The sequence below is a fragment of the Rattus norvegicus genome, chromosome 15 (assembly GCF_036323735.1).
Source record: "Rattus norvegicus strain BN/NHsdMcwi chromosome 15, GRCr8, whole genome shotgun sequence".
Lineage (NCBI taxonomy): Eukaryota > Metazoa > Chordata > Mammalia > Rodentia > Muridae > Rattus > Rattus norvegicus.
The window spans coordinates 27371178-27398054 of NC_086033.1; the positions used below are offsets into that span (position 1 = coordinate 27371178).

Genomic DNA, 26877 nt, shown 5'->3' on the forward strand with positions numbered 1-26877 from the left:
GAGACACAAACATGCTTGGCTTTCATTTGGTTTCTTAGATCTGAGAAATGCCAAACGTGCCTATAGGAAGCAAACAAGATGGAGAGCTGGCGATCTTTCATTAAAAGCCTCTGCAAAAGAAAGAACTAACACAGGGATAAAACTGATGAGAAATGAGCACTAGGTGATGTCACTGTTGTATGAACATCACAGCACACTCTTCCAAAGCTAGTGATGTATAGACAGTACAAGTACAACACTGAACATGGCCTCTTGCTATAATTAAGAAGGGTGGTGGTGCTGGAGAGATGGCTCAGTTATTAAGAGTAGTGGTTGCTTTTCCAGAGGACAAGGTTCATTTTCAGCATCCACAAGGGAGCCAATGCTCTTTTCTGATTTCCTCGGACATCAGATATGAACATGGTACACAGACATATATGCAAGCAAAACACTCACACAAAATAAAATAGGGTACAGAAACACATTGTTTTACAGGGAGTTTCCTTCCAGACAGGATTTCATGCAGCCCAAGGTAACCTCAATCTTCCTACGTAATTAAGGATGACTTTGAACACCTAACACTCCCATTTCCACAACCCAAGACATGAGATCACAGGTATGAGCCATCACGACTGGCTACAGGGAGATTAAAAAAAAAAAAAAAAAAAAAAAAGTAAGGGCACTTTGCTTGCTTCTATTCTATGTTTTTGCACAATGCTTGTACCAGTGCCCATGAAAGCCAGAAGAGGGCACTGGATCCCTTGGAACTCGACTTAGAGTTGGTTGAGAGTTGTCATGCAGTTGTTGGGAACCCAACCTGGGTCCTGTGGAAGAGCAGCCAGTGCTGAGCCATCTAAGCACCAGTAAGCCTTACAACAGCTGGGTGGCTGGATCATGCTTATCTAATCTCAACAGTCTAGGAGACAGAAGCAGGAGGATAGCTGTGAGTTCTGAAGTTCCTGTCTCAAAAAAAGAAAAAAAAGGACACCAAAACACCACTAAAAACGTAGTGCAACAATTCACAACCAGTACCACAATCAGCAACTATCAGGTGTCTTTTACTAAACAGAACTGCATACACTGCACTTTACAGAACTAGCTGCACATATGGATTTATTTATTGACTGACAGGATTTCCCTGTGTAGCCCTAGCTACCCTGGAACTGGCTCTGTAGACCAGGCTGGCCTCAAACTCAGAGATCAGACTGCCTCTACCTCCCAAGAGCTGGAATTAAAGCCATGCATCACCACCGCCTGGATTTATTTATTCATATCACTACAGACATGTAAAACTGTGTAAGCAGTGTGCTGCATCACTACAAAAGCTACAATGGCACTCAGTGACAGGACTTCCAGCTGAGCTCCCTTCTATGAAGAGCACTGCATTATAGTTCAGGATCAATTCAACTGTTATGAGTCTAGGAGTGTGTAGTAGTCACATGAGGCATGAATAAGGGAGCTGGCAGAAATAAACAACACAAGTAAAAAGCAATCACTGAAAGATGAAAATAAATTAATAAACAGTAGAAGACAAGAGTTTAAAAAGTAAAATTAAAAGGGGGCCTATTCGAATAACACAGAGATCTGCCTGCATCTGCCTCTCCGAAGTGCTGGGATAAAAAGCACGAGCCACCATGTCCTGCTCAACTTAGGAATGTCATCTACCGATTTTTCTTTTTCTCAGGATAGATCTGCTTACCACCTAAGAATATTCAAATAAGTCAAATATTATCAGAAGTCAAAGTTTGGACTTTGAACATTATCAACAACTCTGTCATTTTGCCTGGTTATGATCTCTTCAATATAAAAACCATACCCACACTTCAATGGCCACCAACATTCTGCACTACTTCTTTTTTTTTTTTTTTTTTAAAGATTTATTTATTTATTGTATATAAGTACACTGTAGCTGTCTTCAGACACACCAGAAGAGGGCATCAGATCTCTTTACAGATGGTTGTGAGCCACCATGTGGTTGCTGGGATTTGAACTCAGGACCTCTGGAAGAGCAGTCGGGGCTCTTAACCGCTGAGCCATCTCTCCAGCCCTGCACTACTTCTTTTAACAGTGAGTTTCTGAAGCTACCAATCTGGACATTTTGAATCATTTTCCTTATTTTTTTTTTTTTTCCCTTCCCGGAGCTGGGGACCGAACCTGGGGCCTTGTGCTTGCTAGGCAAGTGCTCTACCACTGAGCCAAATCCCCAATCCTGAATCATTTTTTTTAGGGCTCTCAGCAAGGATCTGGAGGAAACCAGCTCAACCCTGGAATAATGCTTAAGTGTAGACAATTCAGACTGGCTTTGAGTAAGCCACAGCAACACCCTAGGGCAAGGTCTTCACTGAAGATTTTATTTTCTGTATTTGTGTGTGCATATGTGTGGCATGCCATGGTGCACAAGTGAGGAGGTCAGAAAACAATCTGTGGAGTTCTCCTCCTCCACTTTTGTGTGGCGCATAGGAAGTGCGCTTAGGTGGCCACTCTGGCACAGCAAGTGCCTCACTGGGCGCTCTCACTGGTCTGATAATTATACTGTGCTATAGATGGAACAGGTGTGGAGATCAGAGGACAACTTTTCAAAGGTCATTCTCTCTCCTTCCATGGTAAGATCTGGGGAGTGAATTCAGGTTGTCAGTCTCAGTCAGTGAATGGTCTTATTTACTGAGGCATTTAACTGGCCACTGAATTCTTTAATCCAAAGTGGGCTGAAGAGACAGCTCAGCATATAAGAGCAATGGCCGCTCTTCTGGAGAATGCAGTCCAATTACAGCAGCTTCTGATGGTTCATAACCATTGTACTCCAGTTTCAAAAGATTTAAACTTCTCTTCTGACCTTTGTGGGCATCATGCATGCAAATGGTACAGAATATACATGTATTCACACATAAAATAAAAATATAATCTCAAAAAAGTCCCTGTGCCAAAGGCCTGATCTCCTCCTTCCATTATCCTTTGGAAGATAGGTCTAGTGGAAGCAAGTGAGGTAAAGTGTACCCTTGAAGGGAGTATTTTAACCTTGATCCCTCCTCCTTTGCCTCTTTGGTTATGTATTCTGGCTTTGGTGTACACTCACTTGTCATAATACCAAAAGGAATCAGACCAAGTGCAATGAAATAGAACCTCTGTGAACATGAACCCAAAAGTAAGCCTTTCCTTATTATATCTCAGATTTTATTACAGTGGTAGAAATCTACCTATCGTAAAATAACATTTAAGATATGAAAATAACACATGAAGATATGACATGAGATTTTCTTTTTACCTATTCTACTTTTAAGACTTTTGGTTAAAATGTTCTCAAAACAAAACGCAGAGGTCAGGGGGCTAGACAGCTTAGTGGTTGTCACACTTTCTGTGCCAAAAGCATGGTGAACTGTTTCTAAGACCTGCCAAGACCTGCAGAGACTTTCTGCCAGAAATATAGCAAGCACTGGCCCCACAGAGTGACATAGTACAAGGGCAAGGATTCTTTGTATGCCCAGAGAAAGTGGTGTTATAACAGGATATGGAGTGTCTATGGTGGACAGACTAAGCCTACTCTCCACAAAAAGGGTAAAACTGCAAAGATCGCTGAGACTTGAGTGTGTAGAGCCCAACTGCAGGCCAAACGGAGTGAATGCCACTAGTAGGAGATGCAAGCATCTGAACTAGGAGACCAGAGAAAAAGGGTCACGTGATAATCCAGTTCTAAGCCGATTTTGTGATGATAAAATAACTTCTTAACTTACTTATTAATAAGATTTTACAATAAAATCATAAGCCTTCCCTTCCCCTATGCTCCCCCAAGAGCACTTAATGCTCCCGCAGAGGACCCAGGTTTGGTTCCTAGCACCACATGGTAGTCACAACAGTCTGAAACTCCAGATCCAGAGCATGTGATGCCCCTTATAAAGCCACCATGAGCACAGCACTGCCTGCACAAAGTTGGCGCACGAACAGACCATACATGCAAGCAAAAAACCTATACACACAACAATCAAAACAGCAGTAGCAGCAGAAGCAACAACAACAACAACAACAACAACAACAACACCAGGTGCAAAAGAATAGAGGCAATTCAGCCTGTTACATCCGATGATTCAACAGGCCTAAAGAGCAACCTGGCTGAGGAAACAGCATGAAAAAGGAGTTTAAGAAAGTAAATAAATCAAACAGAATCTAGGGATTTTAGAATACGATGGAGAAGAAACCTGTCATGGTGCCAGGAGTGGTGCTTTAATCCCAGCACTTTGAAGGGAGGACTTATGAGAGTTTAAGACCAGTGGCATGCTTAACAGAAAACAGAGAGAAATGGAGGTAACTATGAAAATAACTGCCTACTCTCAGAGAAAATTCAGAAAAAGAAAAGAGAGTCATAATCAAATCTCAGCAAACAGCAGGAAGCAGTACAGAAGACCTGATACTACAGCTTACCCACTCTCACTGCAATGGACTCTTCTTTTGGGGGAAGGGTCACAGCTACCCATTACCTCAAGCATAGCAGCTGGCAAACAAATGCATTGGATTATTATTTCTTTTGAAAACAGCTGCAATTCTGGCACCTTGTGTAACTCTTCAAGACAAAAAGCAGAGAAAGGAGTTGAGGTCTGTTCACAGGAAGATTTAATAAAATAACTCTCAAATTATTAGTAGAAATGCCTGAATCCAGTGTCCCTTACTCCTCAAAAATAGTCAAAAATCTAGGGAGGAACTTTGTTTAACCTCCCTCCAGTAGGCAGAATAAATTGATTTAGTGATTAAAAACAACCACAACAATGAACGGGCTGGAAATCTCTAACTATGTATCCCATAAATAGAAAACCCACAGGACGACCCTGTAACCCACTTTCATAATCTATCACTACCACCTAGGATTTCCCAAAGCAGAAACAAGACAGGCACTGAAAACCTATTTTGATGTTGAAAATAGAAAAGGTAGGACTGGACTAGACTCAAATGTCTCAAGAATGATGTAAAGCAGACTGGTGATGGCTCAGTAGATAAAGGTGCTTGCTGTACAACGTGAGTTTGATCTCCAGAGCCCAGATAAAGGTACCCAACTTGAAGACAAATGACTGGACAAAGATATCTTCTGACCCCTATCCGTGAGCACTGGCACTTATATCCACTCAGGCATCACTGACATCGTAGTTGGTATCCTGATGACTTATAGCACACGTGCATAAACTGTATGCAAATATTTCACCATTAAAAGACTTATGTACCACACTTGATCTGGGAGGGCTTCCTACAATAAACCCCCAAGAACCCAATACTGAAGGAGGATGGAGGCTTAATGTGTCAGGCATTTCTACTCAAAAGATGATATGCTGTGCTTGATGTGGGACATAAGTTATGAAAATTATAATTAAAAACCATGTTATTGAAACAGTCTTTAAATAGCTTGATGAACTCTGGAACTAGAGAATACACCAATAGTGTATTTTTTAAGGGCCTAGAAAGATGCTCAGTGGTTAAGGTCACTGGTTGTCCTTCCAGAAGACTAGGATTCATATGGACCCAAACATCAACTAATAACCTTCTGAAACTTCGGTTCTAGGGTATCCGATGCCCTCTTCTGGCCTTCTCCGGCAACGCATGCAAGGTATACATACATGAATGCAAACTACCCATAAGCATAAAAAAAAAAAAAAAAAAAGCTTTAAAAACAGTGCATTATTTCAGGGTTGATTGTGGAAACGAGAGCTTTTGATTATCAACATTACATATATCATAATATAATGACTATTAATAAATATCCCTAGATTGCAGATATAGCTTACTGGTAAAGCACTAGGTGGTAGGACCAATTCTCAGGACCAAAAACTTATTTTGGATCAAATATCATTTTGTGATAGAGACCATTAAGTCGCACTGAGTGCTCTTCCAGAGGTCCCGAGTTCAAATTCCAACAAGCACATGGTGGGTGGCTCACAACCAACCATCTGTAATGAGATCTGATGCCCTCTTCTGGTGTGTCCGAAGACAGCTGCAAGTGTACTTATGTATAATAAATAAGTAAATCTTCAAAAAAGTTAGCTAATAAAGTGAAAAAAAAAAAAAAGCCAGCGTTTATCTAGTATGGCTTTTAGTAAAATGTGGCAGAGAACATATTTCCAGCATGCAATGCATCCTGCTTAAAAGATACACAGGCTTTTTTTTCTGATGAGGCAGGTAAACAACCGACTTCAGTAAAGGTTCAATTTTATTTACTAAGCCACGAGCTGATTGATACAGTCTCACTTTGAAGCACAGGCTGGCATGAAACTAGTCATTTTCCTGCCTCAGCCTCAGAAATCATGGGATTATAGGCAGGAGCCAAGAATGGAGAGGATCAATCGGTAAGATAGGTTACAACGCTGAAACCAGAGTTGGTTATTTTTTCAGAACGTTTTCGGGTTTCTTTTTTAGCAGTTATATTTTCCCTCGCTCACAAGGTCCAGAGCCCAGACCTATGATAGACTGTTTCAGACAGTATCACAGTATGAAATTAATCAAACATTTGAGAAGTTAACTAGCAAAAAAGTAAGTTTTAAATTATGAGCGATTATAAAACAGGGAAACTGTCCAATCTTTGGAGAAGCCCTGGAACTTCCACAACGATTTCCTCAACACGTGCCCCCGGTATGATGCCGACATGGGAAACCAGGTCTGAGGCGTCCTATCAATTTAATTCTTATGAGAGCCCGCAGGTTTCCAGCGCTGGGTCTATTACCCACGCAGGGCCTAACGTGAAGCAGCGGAGCGCGGGAGCAGCATTTCTCAACTCCAGCAGAGGCCCGCAAGCGGAGAGCGCCAAGAGCTCCGGGCACAGCTTTCGCGCCCCTTTCCCGCAAACGGTAATTCTGGCGGGACCTGGGTGGGCCGGTGTGGCGGCGGGACAGGCTAGGCGCGTGCGGACCCCGCAGGCGCTGTGCGGCGAGCGGGACTCCCGCTGCCGGAGCAGGCGGGAGCGCGGCGGAGCCGGAGATTTCTGGCTGAGGGGAAAAGGGCGCCGGGAAGCAGGCTATTATGGGATGTGAGGCTCCCGGGGGCGCCGGGCTCCTTACCCGCCAGTTACTGTACAGTCTCTTAACTCGCCGGTAGTACGCGTCTTTGTCCAGAGTCACAGCCATAGCCCTGGACGCCGCTTTCCGTCGGGCTCCGAGAATCACGCGAGGTCCCAGCTCCGCCACCCGCGCTCGGCCCGGAATCCCGCACTCTCTGTGACCCGGAAGTACCGACCGCTCGGTATCCCCTTCCGCTTCCGGGTCCCTATAGCGTCGAAGATTTTAAAAAGCAAAAAAACCCAAACAAAAAAAAACCCACCACCCAGCTCGCTCTGTAGGGTAGTAGGGGAAAGGCAACAGAGAAGGACGCAAAAGTGGAGAAATCAACAGAATACTGTTGCAGAGCTGGTTCGCGGGATCTGGAACCTCTCTCCGCCGCCAGAGGCTACCGTCACGTGACCCGCCCACTTTTCGAGCTCGGGGCGCTCTAAGCCGCGGGCAGAGGTGGGAGGGGAGCAGAAAGAGCGGGACCCGCGAGCAACCAAGCGCTGAGGAGTGAGTCCTCTGCCCCAGGGCAGGGCCTTGAACGCCAAGGGGAAGGCACTTTTAACCAAACTCTGCATCCCAAGAGAACGGAGCCCACCTTTGCAAATAAGCTGCGGGGAAGGCAGAAGCAGAGTAGGAAGATAAATGTTCAGGTTTCCTTTAAGAGATGTGCTGGTAGGGTGGAAGGAAACAAATAGCTTGGAGTGGCTCCTAAACTTTGTAGTTCTTCCCAGCCCCCTGGGGACCCAAGTCATGAAGGCACCTTTTTTTGTCAGCGGGTACTTTGCTGTATTTCATAAAAAGCAACATTGTCCTCTGGTTTTCCCCAAGAGAATGGTCATCTTGGTTAATTGAGAAAAATATATATGGTCCTTGAAATTCATCCTCGTCTAAGAATGTGGAGCACAACTCAATATATTTCACCTCTTTATCTTGTATCATTTCCCTGGCTTAAGCAAACTGGACAATCCACGGTTGATTATATATGCCTTTAGAGGGGTACAAGTGACTTTTCTATTCGTGGTAACAGTATTGAATACAGAATGATGTTTACACTATTACCCCAAAAAAATTAGTATTTATATTGTTTGAGGAAACAGAACATAGGAAGAATGGAAAAGGATTAACTTAAATTTATTAATGCCAAGGGGAAGGAAGGTAACAGTCCCTGACCCTCCAGCTGTATCCACAGTTTGGCCAGGAACAGGCTCTGCCAGAGGCTAGGGCCAGCGCTACATAGTCTGTGGTTAATGGAGGTGTCTGGGGAGGGGTGAGCACACCAGCTGCTCTAAGCTCCTTTGCTCCCCCAGAAACGAGGAAGTGGTCATTTATTATTTTTTAGGAGTTCCCCTGCCCACCCAATCCTCTCAAAACTGGGAGCAATCGGGTACGAGTTTTTTGTTTTTTTTTTTTTCCTTTTTTTTTTCTTTTCCTTTTCACCTCCTGAAGTCTTGGGTTTCCCCATATTGTTCCCTGCCCCTCCCACATTTCCAAAGTCCAAGGGCCAGAGTAAGGGATTCCAGCAGCCACCCAGCACGGGTCTATATTAGGGCTTCAGTCGTCAGCATCATCACTGGAGTCTGAGTTGGCTGGCATCATAGGGTCATCAATGAGTGAGAAGTCCCTTTCTGAGCTATCATAGCCCTGAGATAAATCATCATCATCTTCATCCTCCTCTTCATCATCGTCCTCATGCTGCAGTGTTGGTAACCGCAAGGCAGTACCAGAGGTGGTAGTAGCTGGTGAAGAAGGGTAGCCAGTGGTTCTCAAGCCTGGATGGTGATGGTGGTGATGGTGGGGGTGGGGGTGGTGGTGGTGATGATGAAGCATGGTGCTGGAGTCTACATGAGGGGGTGCTGCTGCACCACCCATCACAAACGGCATGAAAGGCAGAGATGCAGAAGTGGCACTGCTGTGACCCAGAGACGACACAGACTGTAGGTTACTACTGCTGTGTTGAAAGGTGTTATGCAGAGATAGGGACCCAGTGCTTCCACCCTGCATCAGGGCCATCATCTTAGAAAGGTCTGGTCTTGTCCTGCGGACCCGTTTCTTGCTGTTTTCTGGTGCAATAGGCCCTGGCAAAACCCGGTTGAACGCAGTTTCAGCATAGTGACCCTGTGAGGTAGAAACAAAAGAAGACAGTAAAAAGATGGAGGTTTGGGAGGGAGAAAAGGGGAAAAAAGGACCTGACCCAGAAACCACATGTGTCCTAGCTTGGAAATGACTGCCCAATAATCAGATTTGGCTTTTTGACTGGTGTTAATGGAGGTATCATTGATGCTGAAATCAATAATTTGATATTGATAGCCATGCGAACTGTAAGGTTTTTCCCCTGCTTCATATGACATACTTTTCTGCAACTTTTTCACAAATGTCTTCTCCTTTGCTAGTAAGGGACCTGAGTAAGACAGTGAATGAATCAGTACATGAGTGTAGGCTGAGAGCAGGTTGTTGGCATGATCTTATGTGACTGCAGCACAACTACATAAGACATTTACATTTATCTTTATTATTACTTAGGAGCAGGGTGGGTTTAGGATATCCAAGAAGATTATGGGAAACTTCTTACCAAATTTAATACAAATTTTCCTCATCGATTAAAAACATTATCTTTTGGGTGTGGTGGCTCATGCTTCAGGCCTTTAGAGGGTAAGGCAGTGTAACTGCCAAGAGTTCAAAGATAACTTGGGATACAGCTTTTTCTTTTTTTCCCTTGCCTTTTTCTTTTTGTTTTGTTTTGTTTTCTTCAAAACAGGGTAGACCAGGTGGACCTCAAAGTCACGGAGAACCTGCCAATGCCCGCCTGAGTGCTGGGATTAAAGGTGTATGCCCCACTGCGCACAACTACAGTTGTTTCTAAGCCAGATTGAGCCATTGAGTGAGATTCTATCTCAAAAACAAACAAAAGAGGGACAAAGAGCACCCGCAAACCTCTACAACAAAATAAATCATATAGTTGCTGAATTTTAAATGTTTTCCCCCTATTTTTATTACTTTTAACAAGACTGGAAACTACTATGTTAGGACCTTTGCCTTGTGGCCCAAGTGTCATACAGGATGAACTAAATACTAAGCACAAACAATCGGTATATATATTGCTGGACATAACAAGACTTAAAATCCAAACCTAGGGGTTGGGGATTTAGCTCAGTGGTAGAGCGCTTGCCTAGCAAACGCAAAGCCCTGGGTTCAGTCCCCAGCTCCAAAAAAAAAAAAAAAAAAAAAAAAAAAGAAAAGGAAAAAAAAAAAATCCAAACCTAACACCTGACATGGAACAAGCAAACATTCTTGAAAAAGCACACATTTAACACTTATGGCATATACTTTCAAAATATGAGCACAATAATGCCTAGATGCCTGCAGGCCTCAGTAATAATACAGCCCTAGAATCCCTGCCAACTTTACACTAGCTAAGAGCTGTAGAACTAAGAATTGTACCTGGCCAAGGAGGTATATATCTATAGTCCCAGTTATTGAGCAAACAGGGAGGAGGGTCACTGTAGCCTCTAAGTTTGGAGCTAGCCTGGACAACACAGTAATATCTTTTTTTTCCTTTTTTAAAAAATGGAAGCGGGGCTCAACAGTTAAGAGCACTGGCTACTTTTCCAGAGAACTGGGGTTGAATTCCCAGTAGCCTTATGAGAGGCTCACAACTGGGTTAACTCCATCTCCAAGACTTCTGATACATTCACACAGATACACATACAGGCAAACAGCCAATGAACATAAAACAAAAAAGTAAAAAGTTTAAAAAGGTAGTCTTACACTTATATTTCTGTGGTGTGCTACAATCTTGTATATATAATTATTATATACATTTATGATGTATATGGCCATGGGAGTTTACCAGAAACACATATGGAGGTCAGAGGACAGACAACTGTGGAGTTGGTTCTCTTTCTCCATCGTTATCTGTACTCTGAGGATTGAACAGACTGTCAGACTTAGGTTATCAGCAAGCACTTTACCATCAGCCCGATGTGTTAACATGTTAAACTAAACATACATGATCAAAGTTAATTCCTTTACATTTTAAATGACTATAATATATATCAATAACCACTATGTAGTATATATAACATGATAGTATATAACTATATCATAAACTGTACCCATCATGTATAGCATATATACCACATATCACATACATACACATATATAACAACAAACTATATAGACTAAGGTAAGTGATAAAGAGGAATTCTCAGAGTTATATTTTGGTAGAAAACAGAAATGATACACACTTAATCTACAAAATGGTCTATATATAAGCTTAGTATGAAATAGTCATTGACTAAAATTGGTATTAACTTGAAAAATATGTTTTTGGGGCCGGAGAGATGATGATTCAGTAGTTAAGAGCACTGGCTGCTCTTCCAGAGACCCAGTTCCAGATAATCTGACACCCTCTTCTGACCTTTAAGATCATCAGGCATGTACTTGGTGCAGACACACATAAAGACAAACAATCATATACTTAAGGTAAAAATAAAATTAAGTAAAATGTGGTTTCTGGTAATTTTTCCATTAAACTTAAGATTATTTAATTGATGATGTAACTCAATAATAAAGTATTTTACCTAGTAAGCCTAAGGTACTGGGTTCGATCTTTAGTATTTACTCTCAAACACCCACTTAAAAAAATTCCATAATTATGTAGACGAGAAGGCTAAGTCCTGATGCTTCTAATGCAAAAATAGTACTTCAGGTGAAAACACCACCAGTAGCATTCTGGGGAGCTGAAACCCAAAGCACGCAGGGGAAAAGGGTAACAGGCCAAGCACCATCGAATCTCTAAGAATATGGAGACAGCAGAGTAAAATGTGCGATTGCCTCACCTTTTTCCCATTTCTAGAGTTGGCTGGCTGGACTGGTTCCATTCCCAAACAGTTCAATTCTGTCTTATTATTTTTTTTACATCTCTGCCACTTCTGTTTTCTACGTTCCTCCATATACTGTAATAGAAAAGAAGAGAAATGGAAATGTCAGGACTGATTTCTGATACCACTGCCTTCTGTTTTGACAATAAACCTGTCTTCTATAAATCTAGATTAGTCCAGAGGGGAAAACTGCTATGAAAGGGTTCTATTACTCCAAACTGGGTGATCTCTGGAACAGTTTGACAGTAAGACTTTCTAAGCACTTAGTTTAAGAAGTACCTGGATATTTAGTGTTTTAAATCTCTGAGACTTTACAGGAAGTAAGGCTGGGTATTATTTTGCAGATGCAGAAACAGTGGTATAAAATATGGCGTGCTTTTTTGATCTCATGCACCAAGAGACTTTAAATCTGGCTGGATGGAACTGCCACTCACCGCTAGAAATCGGGGATCAACAGCAAACTCTGGATGACCCTGTAACCACATGTCCAGCTCCGCCCGGCGAGGGGCCTCATCACCCACCAGCAAAGTACCATCCACCTTATTGATGACAGGGATCCGGGTCTCCAGGTCCACATCAAGGTGATTAGGCTCTTCCATGCACTCCACCTCCAGCTGCAAACCCAGAATCCACCCCCATGAGCACATACACTTCTTTGAAATGGGGAAGGAGGGAAGCAGGGCCAATGGTAGTCATGAGGAAACTTAATCTTTTGGTCCCTCAATCCCAACTGCCTTCAATTACTGACAATAAAAAGACCTTATCTAGTCACAAGGTAATTTAATCATGAGGTAACTGGTTCCCTACCACTTACCTCTACTAGCTTTTTCCTGTTCCCCTTCTTCTTATGAAACAGTGGATGTCCATCTCCCATTACACCATTAGCCATCAATCTATGCTTCTGGAATGTTAACTTCAATCCTTCTTCCTATGAAGACAAGCACCCATCCAAGTCATCACATGAAACATTCTTTTAATAAGTAAAGATTAGACTTGGAGAACTTTGGCTGTTTGACTGAAGAACAGAAATCAGATATAGAATGAAACCTGTTCCTTAGAAAGATTCCTTCCTTTTAACGAACAGCCTCCATACAGGATTTTTTGTTCCCATTGTAAAATTTTATTTTTGAGATTATAAACATAACTACCAATATTTCTCCCTCCCCTTTCCTCCTTCCAAACTCTCTGATAGATTTTTCCTTGTTCAAATTCATGGCCTCCTTTTTCATTAATTGTTGTTACGAGCATGTATGTTGTTTAGATGTTTTTCAGGGCTAATCATTTATTGTTGGGTAAGTAGTCCGTGTGCAGCTCCCTGGGAAGAACTAAAATCTCTTCAATTCCTCAGCAGCCTTTCCTTGTTTACAGTTCTTTGGTCTAAGATTGAGGCCTTGTGGGCCTTCCCTGCTGCCCTCCTTGTTTGCTAGTCCTGTTGGTGAAGCTTTATGGTATAGGCTCGCTTGCTCGTGCGCGCGCTCTCTCTCTCTCTCTCTCTTGTTCACGCGCGTGTGCGCGTGTGCGTACTTAAGTGTGTGCATGTCAGTGGTTCTCAGCCTTCCTATAAGTTCAAGTTATGGTGACACCCAACCATAAAATTATTTGTGTTGCTACTTCATAAATGTAATTTTGCTAGTGTTATGAATCATAATGTAAATATCGTTGTTTTCCAATGGTCTTAGGCAACCCTTGTAAAATGGTTGTTTTTCCCCAAAAAATGATTCTAATTGAACAACCTATGATTTTATTTAATTTTTAGGAATTCGTCCTTCCTTTACTCCAAAGATTTTTTCCTAAATGGATTGTTATGTGCTCTGATTTTTAAAATTAGCTAACAAAACGTGTATAAAGTTTTATTATTTTTTTCCCCCTAAGAGTTTCCTGGTGTAGCCTTGGCTGTCCTAGAAATCTCTTTGTAGACCAGACTGGCCTCAAACTCAGATGCCCCTGCTTCTCCCTCCCAGGTGCTGGGATTAAACCCTTTTTCTTTTCTTTTTTAGAGAGAGGGTCACACTATCTAGGATGGCACTCAATAAGTGCTAGCCTTGCATTCACAGTGACCCACCTGTTTTGGCCTTCCAAGTGCTAGCATGCTATTAATGAAACTAGTTAACAAGTCCCACCTCCTCCCTGACTTCTTGGTGCCTAAATGCTGAGCTTACATCTTTGATCTGAACTGTAAACTCTTTCTCGTCCATGCCTCGCCGAAGTTTAGTAAATTGGGCTGCTGCTGTGGTGACCGCAGATGCTTCTTCCTCTACCATGGAAGCTGCACTGCTGCTTCGTGGTGTGGGGACCGGAGAGTCCCCATATTCTCCTGGGGTCAAAGAGGGACTGTCTAATAAATGGTTTCCTGGCCCCAAAATTCCTCCTGTTGTCATTTCCTGGCTCCGGCGGTTAGAAGGCCATTTCCCTGAGAGTACAGCCTGGCAGACGAGGTCAATGCGGTTTATCAGAACACGATCCTGAGTGGCAAAAAAAGGATATAAGATTTTTAGAGTCTGAATCCTTTTAGAATCTTCAGCTGCATAATCATGCTATTATTACTATACCAGGTGCAATGAGAAGACTGAAAGGATGTAATTAATAAATACTATCACATCCATACATAAACTATAGAGTTTCTTAAAAACATAGGTAATTCTAAACAAAGGAGAAACAAAAGCATCAACACTATCCCTCATTCCCCTTAGCACTGCTTTGTTCTGCACTCTGTATATGTAAATGAGACTGGTACCTTGGGCCATTCAGAGGCTCTTTGTCTTTCCTGCAGCAGCAGCAACTCAGGGGTCATTTGTTCTCCATCTTCATTTGGGAATCCATCTTGGGACATAGTAAGGGACAGAAGGCTCTCTTCATCATAGAGCTTTGGGCGGGACCGGTCAGCAGCTAGAGATCACACAGCATATGTGAGCAAAGATAACAGAACAATGTTAACTTGGAAAGGTATTATGTGAAGTAGGCCCGACCAATAATAGAGGTGCTCTGACATTTTATCAAATATAAAGTGAAGTCTCTCTGAAGAGGCGGTACTTAACAGAAAGAAGGGAAGGAGCAGAGCAGGAATGGGGAGGGCCCACAACCTGTCACATGCACTCACTTAACTTCTCTTCCTTCTCATCTTCACTCTCATCACTGCTGGAGCTGGAGCTGGAGGAGGATGAAGATGAAGAGGACGATGGTGACAACTTGCTCAAGTCCAGCTCAGAGTCTGAATCATCGTCATCCTCCAGTTTGACTGGCGGAACACTCCGGGACAGAGGGGCTGTATCTGAAGAGGCTACACGAATTTCATAGTCTTGTGGGGTGAGTCGGCTCCTAGCCACCACCTCATCCTCTAGTTTTAAAGTCAGACTGTCCAGACTGGGGACCTGAACAGCATTCTCCTCAGGTGACTTTTCAGCAGGAACATCTGGGCGCAGGGGTGATGGTGAAGCAGTGCGTGAGGTACACTGCTGGTGCAGCAGTGGAGTGGAGCATCGTGACAGGGATGCAGCTGATGCTCCTGCCTGATGGTTCTGCATATAATTCATACGGGCAGCCAGAAAAGAGAAGTCTGGGTCCTGCATGATGTTGCAGTCTGTTTGGCTCACCCCATGGCGGGCTGCTCCTCGGAGGAGCTCCCCATCGTGACGGACAGGTTCCCACCATTTGGGCAATTCAAGACCTGGAGGCTGACACAATGCCAGCCGATCTTCTAAAAGGGGGTGGCATAAAACTTGTTCCCGTAAGCGTCGAAGCAACTCGATTCGGTAGAGAGTCCGTGATGCTCTCTCTTCAGTGATGGGCTCAATAAACAGATTAGGATCTGGAGGTTCTGCAACCAACAGGTAAAAAAGAAAGTAACCAAAGGTTGATCTGTTAACTACACAGACCCATTTACCCTAGACTCTACAATCTCACCATCACCAGCAGCTGGGGGAAGGCGGCACACTTGTCTACACATGGCCACAAAACCATGGAAGTACTTGGTAAGGCTTTCATCTGTTTTTTTGTCCAGGCGAGCAAAAGTACGGAAGCGATCCCAGTGAAACTGCATGTTGTCAGGGTCGTACTCTACCCCAAAGGTAGACACTACTCGATAGAAATCAGTTTGCTCGCGCCGTGTCCATCTGTGACAGGGAAGTAAAGCAAGTGTCAGAAGAAACCTGGTTACTTTGCAGGACAGTTTATAACATGTGAGTTACTAGGTGAACAGGAAACGATGCAGGCAAACTCAATGAGGACAGCAGGCAACTCTCTTACACGGTGCATGCCGACCACCAGGTGTACAGCTGCCCTCTCATTATCACGCCTCTGTCCATCCCCTTCTTGCTCAGACACAGTGCCTACACCTACACTAAATCCTTTTCTTTTTTCTTTTTTTTTTTTTTTTTTCTTTTTTTCAGAGCTGGGGACCGAACCCAGGGCCTTCAGCTTCCTAGGCAAGCGCTCTACCACTGAGCTAAATCCCCAACCCCCTAAATCCTTTTCATAATGAATTCCATCTCTGCTCTAGTAAAAAAATAAATTAAAAAAAGGGCTGGAGAGACGGCTTAGTGGTTAAGAACACTGTTGCTTTTGCAGACGACATGGGTTTGGTTCCTAGCACTTACACGATACGAAATAACTATTCATAACTCCAGTTCCAAGGGCCTGCCACTCCTGAACTTGTTGGGCAACAGGCACATGTGTCAAAAAATTTTTTTTCTGGGCATGATCATTCACATCTTTAATCCCAGTACTTGGCAGGCAGATCTTAGTGAGTTCAAAGACAGCCTAGTCTATATGGTAAGTTCCAGGCAAGCTGGGGCTACATTACCATCTCAAAAAACAAAAACAAAGAAACAAAAAAAAGGACAAAAACCAAACAACAACAACAACAACAACAACAACAACCCGGACACCAGGCTGAAGAAGGCTCAGCAGTTAAGATGGCCCGCGGAAGTCCAGCATCCAGTGTCAGCCACATAGAGAGCTCAGGCTCCAGAACGTCTAATGCCATCTTCTGGCCCCCATGAGTAACTACAGACACACACTGGAAAAAGAAGTAATAAAGAGATCCTAACAGATACCCACACAGGCACTTTCCTGCTGTTTTGGCTGTTGAACCTAAGCAAATAGCTTTTTCTCTGTTTCTATGTCAGTGGAGGACATCAGAGCCCAAGGCCTTCCTTTACAGGCTGTGCCCCTGAGCGAGAGTACCCCGAGCCCACAGCGAAGTTCTTCAGTACCAGGGAGAGATGAAGGCAGTAACATGTTCCATCTGTCAGCATTTCGAGGAACTCACTCCTCCTACACTTTCTCAGTACAGGAGCCATAGCTCATGACAAACTTAGAGGTCAGTCCAAACTTCTATGCCATACCGTTGTTGTTTTTCCCGCCTTGCAATTTCTTTGAGCTTAAAGGCCGCTTCACAACGTCGGCGTCTCCGGTCCCCACGCTCCGCAGCCTCTATCTTCATTTGTTCTCTCTTGTAGCTGCGTTGATAGGCGGTTACCAGGCGGCGGAGCCTAGCTGTGAGGGCAGAGCCTGGAGGCCAGAATAAATGCCCTGGCTGTTGAGTCACCGGGGCTGTGGAGAGAAAGCAGAAGGAAGAAGGAAGCATAGAAAGAAGAGTAGAGATAATACCCATGAATAGGTAAAGCTTTTTAGATATCCCAGGATAGGACATACTTTATAGTCAATGATCCCCCAACCTAACCCTTAAAAGGTAGACTGTTTGATCCAGAATTTACCTTCATCTCCGTCAATGACTGAGATCTCCTCATCCATCATCATCAAGGGATCACCCTAGAGAAGGAGATCCACCCCACAGGATGGAGAGGGAATGAAAGGGAGAAGTTGGCACTCTGAAATCACTGTCTGCTGTATGTCCTTCTGAGGCACCAAGGGATAAGAAAAGTTTCTAATGAAAGGAACTCTCAAAAACTCAGAAAGCAACTGAAGAACAGAACAAGCAGAACCTGAGCAGCCAGTTCTCAGGGACTAGACAGATAACAGCTGCTGGTAACGAGCTGCAGTCCCGCTCCTCCATAACTAGCTTAGCTACGCCCTATGATGGCACCATAATCCCTGTCATTCTTAATTTACATTCTTTTGTTTTCTTAAGATTAATTTATTTTTAAATGAATGGGTGATTGTCTGCTAGTAAATCTGTGCACTACATATGGCCCGGTGTTTGTGGAGACCAGAAGAGGGCATCATATTCCATGGAACTGGAGTTATAGATAGGTGTGAGCCACTATGTGGGTTCTGAGAATCAAATCTGAGTCTTCCAGAAGAGCAGTCAGAGCTCTTTAACTATTGAACTATCTCCCCAGTCCTTGTAATTTACCTTTTTATAGTTTATGTATTTTCCATATACACACACATTAGTGCAATTAACATACATCAGATATAATTAGAATAATATACTTCAAGGTTCAGAGAATGGGATATGGTAAAAAGATTTACTAATAGATAAAAGTTAGACTCAAAACAATTTCTTACCTCATCATCCGGGTCCTTTGGGGGACCCTGAAGGGGTTTATATTCAGGATCTTCACAATCCTTATCAAAGTCAATCCTAGAAGTATTCAGAAACAAAGAAAAAGAATATGTGTTCTACACTAGGAGATCCGGCCAAGCATACAGTCTAACAAAGAGTGTTCTTTAATTTCATGCTTTACAGAATGGAGGGTAGGCGAGCTTCAAAACTGTGGTTATGTTTAGAACCTCTCCTAGGGAACAACAAATAACTTGAAGTTGACAAAGTACATATCCAAGTTGCCTGACTTGGTCAAACAAAACTTTTAACCATTTTTTAAAATAAGTTTTTATGTGTATGGGTATTCTGACTGCATGCACACCTGTGTACTATGTGAGAAGTTGCAGATAGTAGTTACCATAGGGAACTGAATCTGGGTCTTTTTGAAGAGCCATTAGTTTTCTTAGCCTCTGAGCATCTCTCTTTCTCTGGCCCTAACTTTTTGGGACAAAATCTTGCCAAACAGTTGCTAAGACTAGTCTTAATCAGTCAGGCTCAGATAATCCTTCTGTTTTGTTTTGTTTTGTTTTTCGGAGCTGAGGACCAAACCCAGGGCCTTGTGCTTGCTAGGCAAGCGCTCTACCACTGAGCTAAATCCCCAACTCAGATAATCCTTCTGATTTAAGCCTCCAGACTTCCTGGACTATAGGTCCATGCCATCCACAACTAGTAGGAAGTCAAACACCCTAATCCACACCCTTCCCTTTTATTGTTTAATTACTTTTTCCCTTCCTCACAACATCTATTAATTTTGCATGGTGTACGTGTTTTTTAAAAAAACTATTTAATTTTATGTGTATTGGTGCAAGAGTGTCAGATCCCCTGAACTGGAGTTACAGACAGTTGTGAGGTCCCATGCGGGTGTTGGGAACTGAACCTGAGTTCTCTGGCAGCCAATGTTCTTAACTCTGCTGAGTCATCTGTCCAGCCCCTCTCCCCCTTTTACAGAACGATTTTATGTCTATGTGCGAGTACCTGCATGCACCTTTGTGCAGCATGTGAATGCCCGTTGTTGGGAAGGATATAAAATGCCTTAGAACTGGATGTGTAGGCAACTGTGAGCTTCCACATGAGTGCTGGAACCAAGACTGGGTCCTCCAGAAGAGCAGAAAGTGCTCTCAACTACTGAGCCATCTGTGTTGGCTAGTTGGTTTTTTTTTCTCCCTTTTTTTCTCCCCTTTTTTTTCGGAGCTGGGGACCGAACCCAGGGCCTTGCGCTTGCTAGGCAAGCGCTCTACCCTGAGCTAAATCTCCAACCCCCTGTGTTGGCTAGTTTTATATCAACTTGACATAAGCTAGATTCATCTGGGTGGTGGGAACTTCAATGGAGAAAACGCAGACCAGACTGCAGACAAGCCTATAGGGCATTTCTTTAAAGTAGTGAAGATGGGAAAGGGTCCAGTCCACACTGGGTGGACTGCCTCCAGGTGTTTGCCCTGCTTGAGTTCCTGCTCTCAGAGCTTTTGAGGATAACTATTATATCATATTATGAGTGAAATAAACCCTTTCCTATGTTGCTTTTGGTCATGGTGTTTCATCACTGCAATCCTAACCCCAACTAAGACACCATCTCCCCACTCCACCATACCCTATTCATATTTTTAAAAATGTATTAATTTTCTCTACTTTGCTCATAAGCAGAAGGGTGACAGAATAATTTGCAATGAATATATTTCTTTTGTTGTTCCTATACCAACCAAAGTAAAGATGTGATCAACAGTCTTGTTTGCGCCAAAATGTATATATCTTCAACAAAACTCATCATTGCACAATGTCCCTCAGGTCTCCACATGAGAAGTTTTGTTAAACTCACTGGCACCCAAACCAGGGCAACACTGCCCTGCCTGGTGACTCAGTATTAGCATGGCAACTCATCATCGGGACATATTCCCAGGCAAAACGAGCACTTCTGTGTCAGACCCCACAGGAAGATGACGAGTTAGGGCCACAACTGTCTAGAGCTCTGCAGCGTCAGTGACCTGAAAACTGCTGCCATTTCTTAACAGTCACTAGAACATAGCTACACAGAGTCCACAGTATAAACCTTCTGGGAGTAACACAGATCTTCGCCTGTAGTTATGGCAATGTGTGATCTAGGCCAGTGTCTGAACTCCAATCTGCTGGCCCTATTCTTTTTTTTTTTTCCCCTTTTTCTTTTTTTTTCCGGAGCTGGGGACCGAACCCAGGGCCTTGTGCTTGTTAGGCAAGCGCTCTACCACTGAGCTAAATCCCCAACCCCTGCTGGCCCTATTCTTGAGTAAGAACTTTTAGCACACAGAGAAATAATGACCATTTAGAATCCTAGTGATGGGCCAGGCATGGGGGCACATGCCTCTAATCGCAGATCTCAGGATGCAGAGTAGGTAAATCTCTTGAGTTTGAGGTCAGCCTAGTCAACAAAGCAGGTTACAGACTGCCAGAGAGCCCTGGAACGCTTTGAGACCCTGTCCCCAAACAAAAACAAAAATAAAAATAAAGCCAAACAAAAAGGAATCCTCCTTCATCAGTCAAGGGTAGAGTTAGGTAGTATCAGCACGAGCAGCACAGAGCGGCTCCAGAGGTGAAGACAGGCAGTACCATGCTTACCCTTCTACCAGGTCGGAGAAGTTATCCAGAACTCTGTGCTCCGCTGCAATGGCTTTGTCATCTGGCCTGCCAGCTTTTTCCAGGAAACACAAGGCAGGGTCTGCCCTCATGGTATTGTATTTTTCATAGCCTAGAAGACCAAGGGCCAAAGATTAAAGAAATTCAGATTTCTCTGTTAGAGTATGTGGGCTACTTTGCTCATAATAAAAAATTTGGATAAGTGTTATTAGTACTGTATTTATAATTTTTTAGAGTTTTCATGTAGTGATTGCTAAAAATTTAATAACTCATCTTAACGTGACTGGTCACTTGAGTGACAGTCTTTAAGTCACCATTCTTAGCACAAAGATGAAGGAAGTAGTAGGCTAATAATCTATGGGGCTTGTCACACACTCTCAAGTGAACAAGAAACAGACTCTTCTACATTTCTGTGTCTTACTAGTAAATCAATGCTTGCTCCCCCCCCCCCCTCAGATAGGGTCACTTTGTGTAGCCCTAGATGGCCTAAAACACATGAGGTATACCTGTCTCTGTATCCCAGTGCTGTGATTAAAAGTGTGCACCTTCATGCCTGCCTAGCTTACTTTTTTTTAATCCCATTAGACTTCTCAAGAACATGTAAATAAAAACCTTTATTTTAGGAAGTAAACAAAAAAGTATGTTTAAGAAAATGCATTCAAATACATCAAAGGATGAAGCTAATATTCACTGATATTAATGCCTGGAATTTCTTATTAGGCAAAAACTACTAAGAAATTACTACTCACTGCTACCTCAGACCACTAAACCTTAGATGAGTGAGAGATTTACATTAAAAAGGATTGTTTGGGCATGCGTTAAGAAAAGTTGCTGGAAGGGGTTGGGGATTTAGCTCAGTGGTAGAGCGCTTGCCTAGGAAGCTCAAGGCCCTGGGTTCGGTCCTCAGCTCCGAAAAAAAGAACCAAAAAAAAAAAAAAAAAGAAAAAAAAAAAGAAAAGAAAAGAAAAGAAAAGTTGCTGGAGTTAAGTATGGTTATTAATAAGGCTTGACATATATTACTTCGTCTGACATGAGCTAAATCCCCAACCCCGACATGCAGAGTCTTAATGTAGATCCCATAATACATAGGGAGGTAACATTATAGTAACCATGGTTAGAGGACAACAAAGGCTTCCTGCCTTTGATTTAGCTGTCCATCTCGAATTCCTTAAACACTTGATTATAGAACTAACTAGTTTGTTACAGACATTTAAGAACTAGTTTCTTACTTAAACAAAAATTTCTAGTGATGAGTTCACAACAAACATTTTGTTAAATGTATTATTACTTGGCACATATCTTCAATACAAAAGCAATATGGGAGAAGGTACCTACCATGCTTAAAAACGCCAATGAGCAGGGATTTGTCAGCCTCACTATCCCACCATGTTGTTGGAACCTCCAGCTGATCCACTACTGGGAACCATATGTCAATCTCACTAAATGTGTAAGTCGGTAAAGCAATGTTAGAAAAGGAAGTGATAATCCTTCAAAAGATTATTAAAGGTTGCTTGTTTTATACATTACTTTAATGTTTACGATTTTGCCCTATTTCCATGAACTAGTGCTAAATGTAGGAGTAAAGGCCTGGCATAGAGATTTAATTATCAGATATCTTAAAAACAGTATGTATAAAAAAACAAAACAAAACAAAACAGTATGTATAGGAAGAAGCAAAGCAGTCACTCCTGGAGTAAGGAAGGAAACAAAATACATGAATGAATAAATAAAAAAGCAAGGCTGGTGAGATGGCTCAGTAGGTAAAGCCACTTGCAACCAGGTCCAACAACCTGAGTTCAGTCTCTGGAACCCGCACAGGAGAGAAACTACCCTGGCAACTTTTCCTCTGAGTGTCACATGCATGTTGTGCATGTCCCTGTCCTCCCACAACACAAAGTAATAGATAGTCAGACAATAAATGAATATATGTTCAAGTAAGAAAGAAGCTTTACCTGGCTATGGCGCCCCCTAACACCTTCTCTGCTTGGTCTCCAATGACCTCCTGTCTCAGGTAGTACAGCATCCGTACTCTCAACAGTACCCTGAAGGGAGGGACAGAGACACCTTAGCAACTGTGTAACCAGCCTTCACGGGGGACCATCTGGACAGCTCTCTTACTTGTTACACTGATGTTTCAAGTGCTTCTTATAGCTCTCGTCTTGGAACAGAGTATCAGGGTTATATTTCCGGATCCAGTCTGCCTTATGAATGTCAAAAGTACTTTGTGACTTCACTTTTTTCCCCTTACGCCCACGGGGCACAGGGATAGACAGACCTGGGAAAGGGGAGACATGGAAGACTTGGATTGAGAAAAACCCTGACACCTGAAAAGGACTAGATACCCTGTAGAAAGATGAAAAGGTGGGAGTTGATAATTACCTGAATGATTCTGCAATTCTTTTGTCTTGCCATTTTCAGCAGGGCTAATCAAGTCCCAAATGAAGCTTTTGATGTTTTCATCCCCACGGTAGTGTAGAAGACAGTACACAAGGATGGCTCGGCATATTGTCTCCACATCTCTTTCAGTCATGCGCCGCTTAAATCGTCCATGAGACAGAATATCTCTCCAACGTCCCCAACTAACAAAACAGGGGGAGCAAACAACACAAATGTTTTAGGAGAGATTCAAATTCAGTGATATTTCCCTGGCTCCCAGAATTGTCATCTCCTCCAAAAGTAAAAAATAAACAGACGCTCCCTTATGGCAAAGTGTCTTTTCTGTGATGCTTCTTGGCTACACTGTCCACTATGAAAGTCAAGAGGGAGTCAGGAGTCAGTCAGCACGCAGATGCCTTTCTGTTCACGGCACGTTGCATTCTTACCCATATACCAGGAGATGTTTTTCTACCCGAAAGCAGTCAGTGCGCCCATAGGTGTGATGACGGTCATGTCTTCGGGAACGGGGACGTTCATCATCTTCACTTTCTAAATCAGAAAACTCAACCAGGTCGTCATCTTTTAGAGTGCTGAAGTGTCGAGTCTGTTTCCGAACTCGTGGTGTATCAATCACTAAGTTATTCTATATAGAAAAAGGAGATATGATATGATATGCTCATATGACAAACTTGAATATAAGTCATCAATGTACTCAGAAGATTGTACAACAATCTACAAGGCTCAGGAAGAAAAAGCGGTAGATATCTTTGGTAGTTTAAGTAAGAATGGCCCGTGTAGGTGAGTTCATAGCTTTGAACACCGAAACTGAGAAATGGCACTATGAAAAAGGGTAAGAACATGTGGCCTTGTTGGAAAAGTGTGTCATTTGGGATGAGCTTGAGAGTGAAGAGCTTAGGCCCGGCCAGTGTCTCTGTTTCCTGCTGCCTTTTGGAACTTTTGAGCTGCCATGCTGCCTGCTTACTACCACGCTTCTGGCCATGGTAATAGTGGACTAAACCTCTGAAACTGTAAGCGCGCACCAATTAAATGCTTTCCTTTATAAGAGTTGCTGTGGTCATGGTGTCTCTTCACAGCAATAGAACAGTGACTAAGACAACATATAAATTGAGACTGGGTTTCTCTGTGTGTAGCCCTGGCTGTCCTAGAACTCATGATGGCCTGCAACTCAGAGATTAGCTTGCCTCTGTCTCCCGGGTGCTGGGATTAAAGACATGTGCCACCATCACCCGGATAACATCTAAGTATGTTTAGAGGGTACCAGGGTAGTTTCCAAATCCTTTGCATATAATACTGTACCCTAAATTCCAGTTAGCATTAGAGAGTTGGAAGTGTTTAAGAGTGCAAGTGCTTTTGTCATCTACAGACCTCCCCTCAAAGGAAAGGGGAGCTCACCTTACTATTCAGCAGATCCATGTCTAGGTCTGCCTTTTTGGCCCATTTTTGCCAAAAGTTTGGATCATCCAGGGAAATATCTGTCCTATTTTCAGAAGCAACAAAGCTTGCCTAGGGAGAAACAAAGATAGACTAAAGTTAGCTGCAATGCTTCTATGTACACTGGGAAATTAACAAGTATTTAAAAACATTAAATCTTGGAGGTTGCTGTCTTCATCTCTGTCTGCACAGGTAGGATCTGCCACAGAATGTACCTTGGCAAAAGTAGACCCTTTCCCTTCAGACTCAATAGTGATGGTTGTAGTCCGTCTCAGCAAGATCTGATCTATGTCCTCTTCACAAAACTTAGAACCCTCATCGTCTTCCTCCATTATGGCTGCATATGCACCTTTCCTTAAGAGATCTTCAATCTCTTTCTTGGAGAACTGTTGAATCTACAAAATCCAAGACAAAGATAAAAATCTTACAAAAAGAATAAAGTCTTGTTGACATTTTATTGTATGGTAAGAAATAATCAGCAGTACAATTATTGATAATCTAAACAAGATAATCACATTTTTGTGCAAGATGCCTCACAGGTAAAGCTGACTGCAAGGCAAGCCTGGTGATCTGAACTCACTTCCATAAAGGAGGAAGGAGACCTGAAGCCACAAGCTGTCCTCTAGCTCTCTAGCTTCTGGATGCATGCACACGTACCAGCATACCCAGTAATCATACTTAAATAACTGCTTCTCTCTCCTGCTTTTACTATGAACCACCACCGACTTATCTATACACGTACTCCAGTAATGTTGCCATCCCGACCACTCATGGACTGAAGCACAGCTTTGTCCAGCCCCAACTTGAGGCTAGCTTTATCAAACATCTCTCTCTCGTAGGAATTGCGAGTGATGAGTCGGTACACCTTTACAGCTTTGCTCTGTCCAATGCGATGACAACGTGCTTGGGCCTGGTTAAAAAGAGAACAAAGAGATACAGAATACTAATCAGTTCTTCACACTCCAACTCTCAAAACCAAGTCAATTTCAAAAAGAAATCTCTGCCATAGCTTGTGGAATAGGAGTCAGCAAACTACCTTGTGCGTTTATCTTTTTCGATAAGTGAAATTTATTTCAAACATAGATCCATTCACTTACATGCTGTCCACTGCTGCTTTTGTGCCAAAGGGGCAGAAGTGAGTAGCTAATACAAACAACAGATAGTTTAAGAGGATAATTTCCTTTACCTGCAGGTCATTCTGTGGATTCCAGTCTGAATCAAAAATAATACAGGTATCAGCAGCTGTAAGATTAATACCAAGTCCACCAGCACGGGTACATAGCAAGAAGACAAAGCGGTCTGAGTCAGGCTTGCTAAAGCGGTCGATAGCAGCTTGTCGAAGGTTGCCTCTAACTCGCCCATCAATGCGTTCGTATAAGTACCTGTTTAAGGGGGGCAGGGTGTCATAAGAGTGGCTAAGTCGGTCTTGCATGTGCCGAGCAAACATTCTACTACTGAGCTATCCCCATCTATGCTTGAGGCTTTATGAACATTTATAATGTCCACAGGACACTGTAGAATGAGTCATGTCCTACCTCCTCTGGATCAGATAATCCTCCAGAATATCTAGACAGCGTACCATCTGGGAGAAGATCAGAACTTTATGGCCACCAGCTTTAAGCTTTGGAAGTAACTTGTCAATAAGAACTAATTTGCCAGCTGACCGAACCATGGCCTGCAGATGGAAATCTTGAGGTATAATATGGCAAGCTTCCCGAAATTCCATCAGGATTTTCTCTTCTGCACCTGCAAATAAAAAAAAGACAGAGTTAATGTTGGGAATAAGTGAAAACATATAGTATTATTTATACGGTGGCTTGAAGGAAATATGCAAAGAAAAAAGTAGCATGATCTCTTTTTTGTTATCCGCCCCTGGGTTCCCCTGTGTAGCCATAGTTGTCCTGGAACTCACTTTGTAGACCAGGCTGGCCTCAAAACTCTCAGCAATCCTCCTGCCTCTGCTTCTGCCTCAGAGTGCTGGGACTAAAGGTGTGTACCACCAGACCCAGCTTAGTAGGATCTTTTACCCTCCCTTCTTTCCTACCTCTCTAGACACACACATGCA

General features: G+C 42.9%; 2 protein-coding genes and 1 non-coding gene across 9 annotated transcripts in view; all 3 read right to left on the bottom strand.

Annotated features, from left to right (window-relative positions):
• The window catches only part of Supt16h (SPT16 homolog, facilitates chromatin remodeling subunit), a 37119-nt gene extending 29982 nt beyond the window's left edge, over positions 1-7137 (bottom strand). The window contains exon 1 of the mRNA NM_001107261.1: positions 7008-7137. Within this exon, the coding sequence (NP_001100731.1) occupies positions 7008-7073 (66 nt within the window). The 5' untranslated portion in view covers positions 7074-7137. The remainder of the gene's footprint in view (positions 1-7007) is intronic.
• Positions 7138-8107: 970 nt separating this feature from the next.
• Positions 8108-26877, bottom strand: part of Chd8 (chromodomain helicase DNA binding protein 8) — a 59675-nt gene continuing 40905 nt past the window's right edge. For 3 of the 7 annotated variants that reach the window (XM_006251908.5, XM_006251910.5, XM_006251909.5), the window contains exons 17-38: positions 26348-26558; positions 25999-26194; positions 25555-25722; positions 25028-25207; positions 24774-24884; positions 23807-24003; positions 23364-23563; positions 23103-23283; positions 22937-23026; positions 22320-22423; positions 20967-21096; positions 18344-18419; positions 17590-17644; positions 17218-17425; positions 15776-15984; positions 14973-15689; positions 14610-14761; positions 14035-14337; positions 12690-12803; positions 12310-12489; positions 11834-11950; positions 8111-9110 (exon numbers count right to left, since the gene is read on the bottom strand). In XM_006251908.5, coding sequence (XP_006251970.1) covers positions 8547-9110; positions 11834-11950; positions 12310-12489; positions 12690-12803; positions 14035-14337; positions 14610-14761; positions 14973-15689; positions 15776-15984; positions 17218-17425; positions 17590-17644; positions 18344-18419; positions 20967-21096; positions 22320-22423; positions 22937-23026; positions 23103-23283; positions 23364-23563; positions 23807-24003; positions 24774-24884; positions 25028-25207; positions 25555-25722; positions 25999-26194; positions 26348-26558 — 4463 coding nt within the window. In that variant the 3' untranslated portion in view covers positions 8111-8546. Of the gene's footprint in view, positions 9111-11833; positions 11951-12309; positions 12490-12689; positions 12804-14034; positions 14338-14609; positions 14762-14972; positions 15690-15775; positions 15985-17217; positions 17426-17589; positions 17732-18343; positions 18420-20966; positions 21097-22319; positions 22424-22936; positions 23027-23102; positions 23284-23363; positions 23564-23806; positions 24004-24773; positions 24885-25027; positions 25208-25554; positions 25723-25998; positions 26195-26347; positions 26559-26877 lie in introns of those variants that run through there. The other 4 variants (NM_001347661.1, XM_063274617.1, XM_006251912.5 and 1 more) reach the window with 4 other exon arrangements.
• On the bottom strand, positions 20154-20263 carry Snord8 (small nucleolar RNA, C/D box 8). The gene has a single exon (XR_005494450.1). It is a non-coding gene; the product is annotated as a small nucleolar RNA U6-53/MBII-28 (small nucleolar RNA).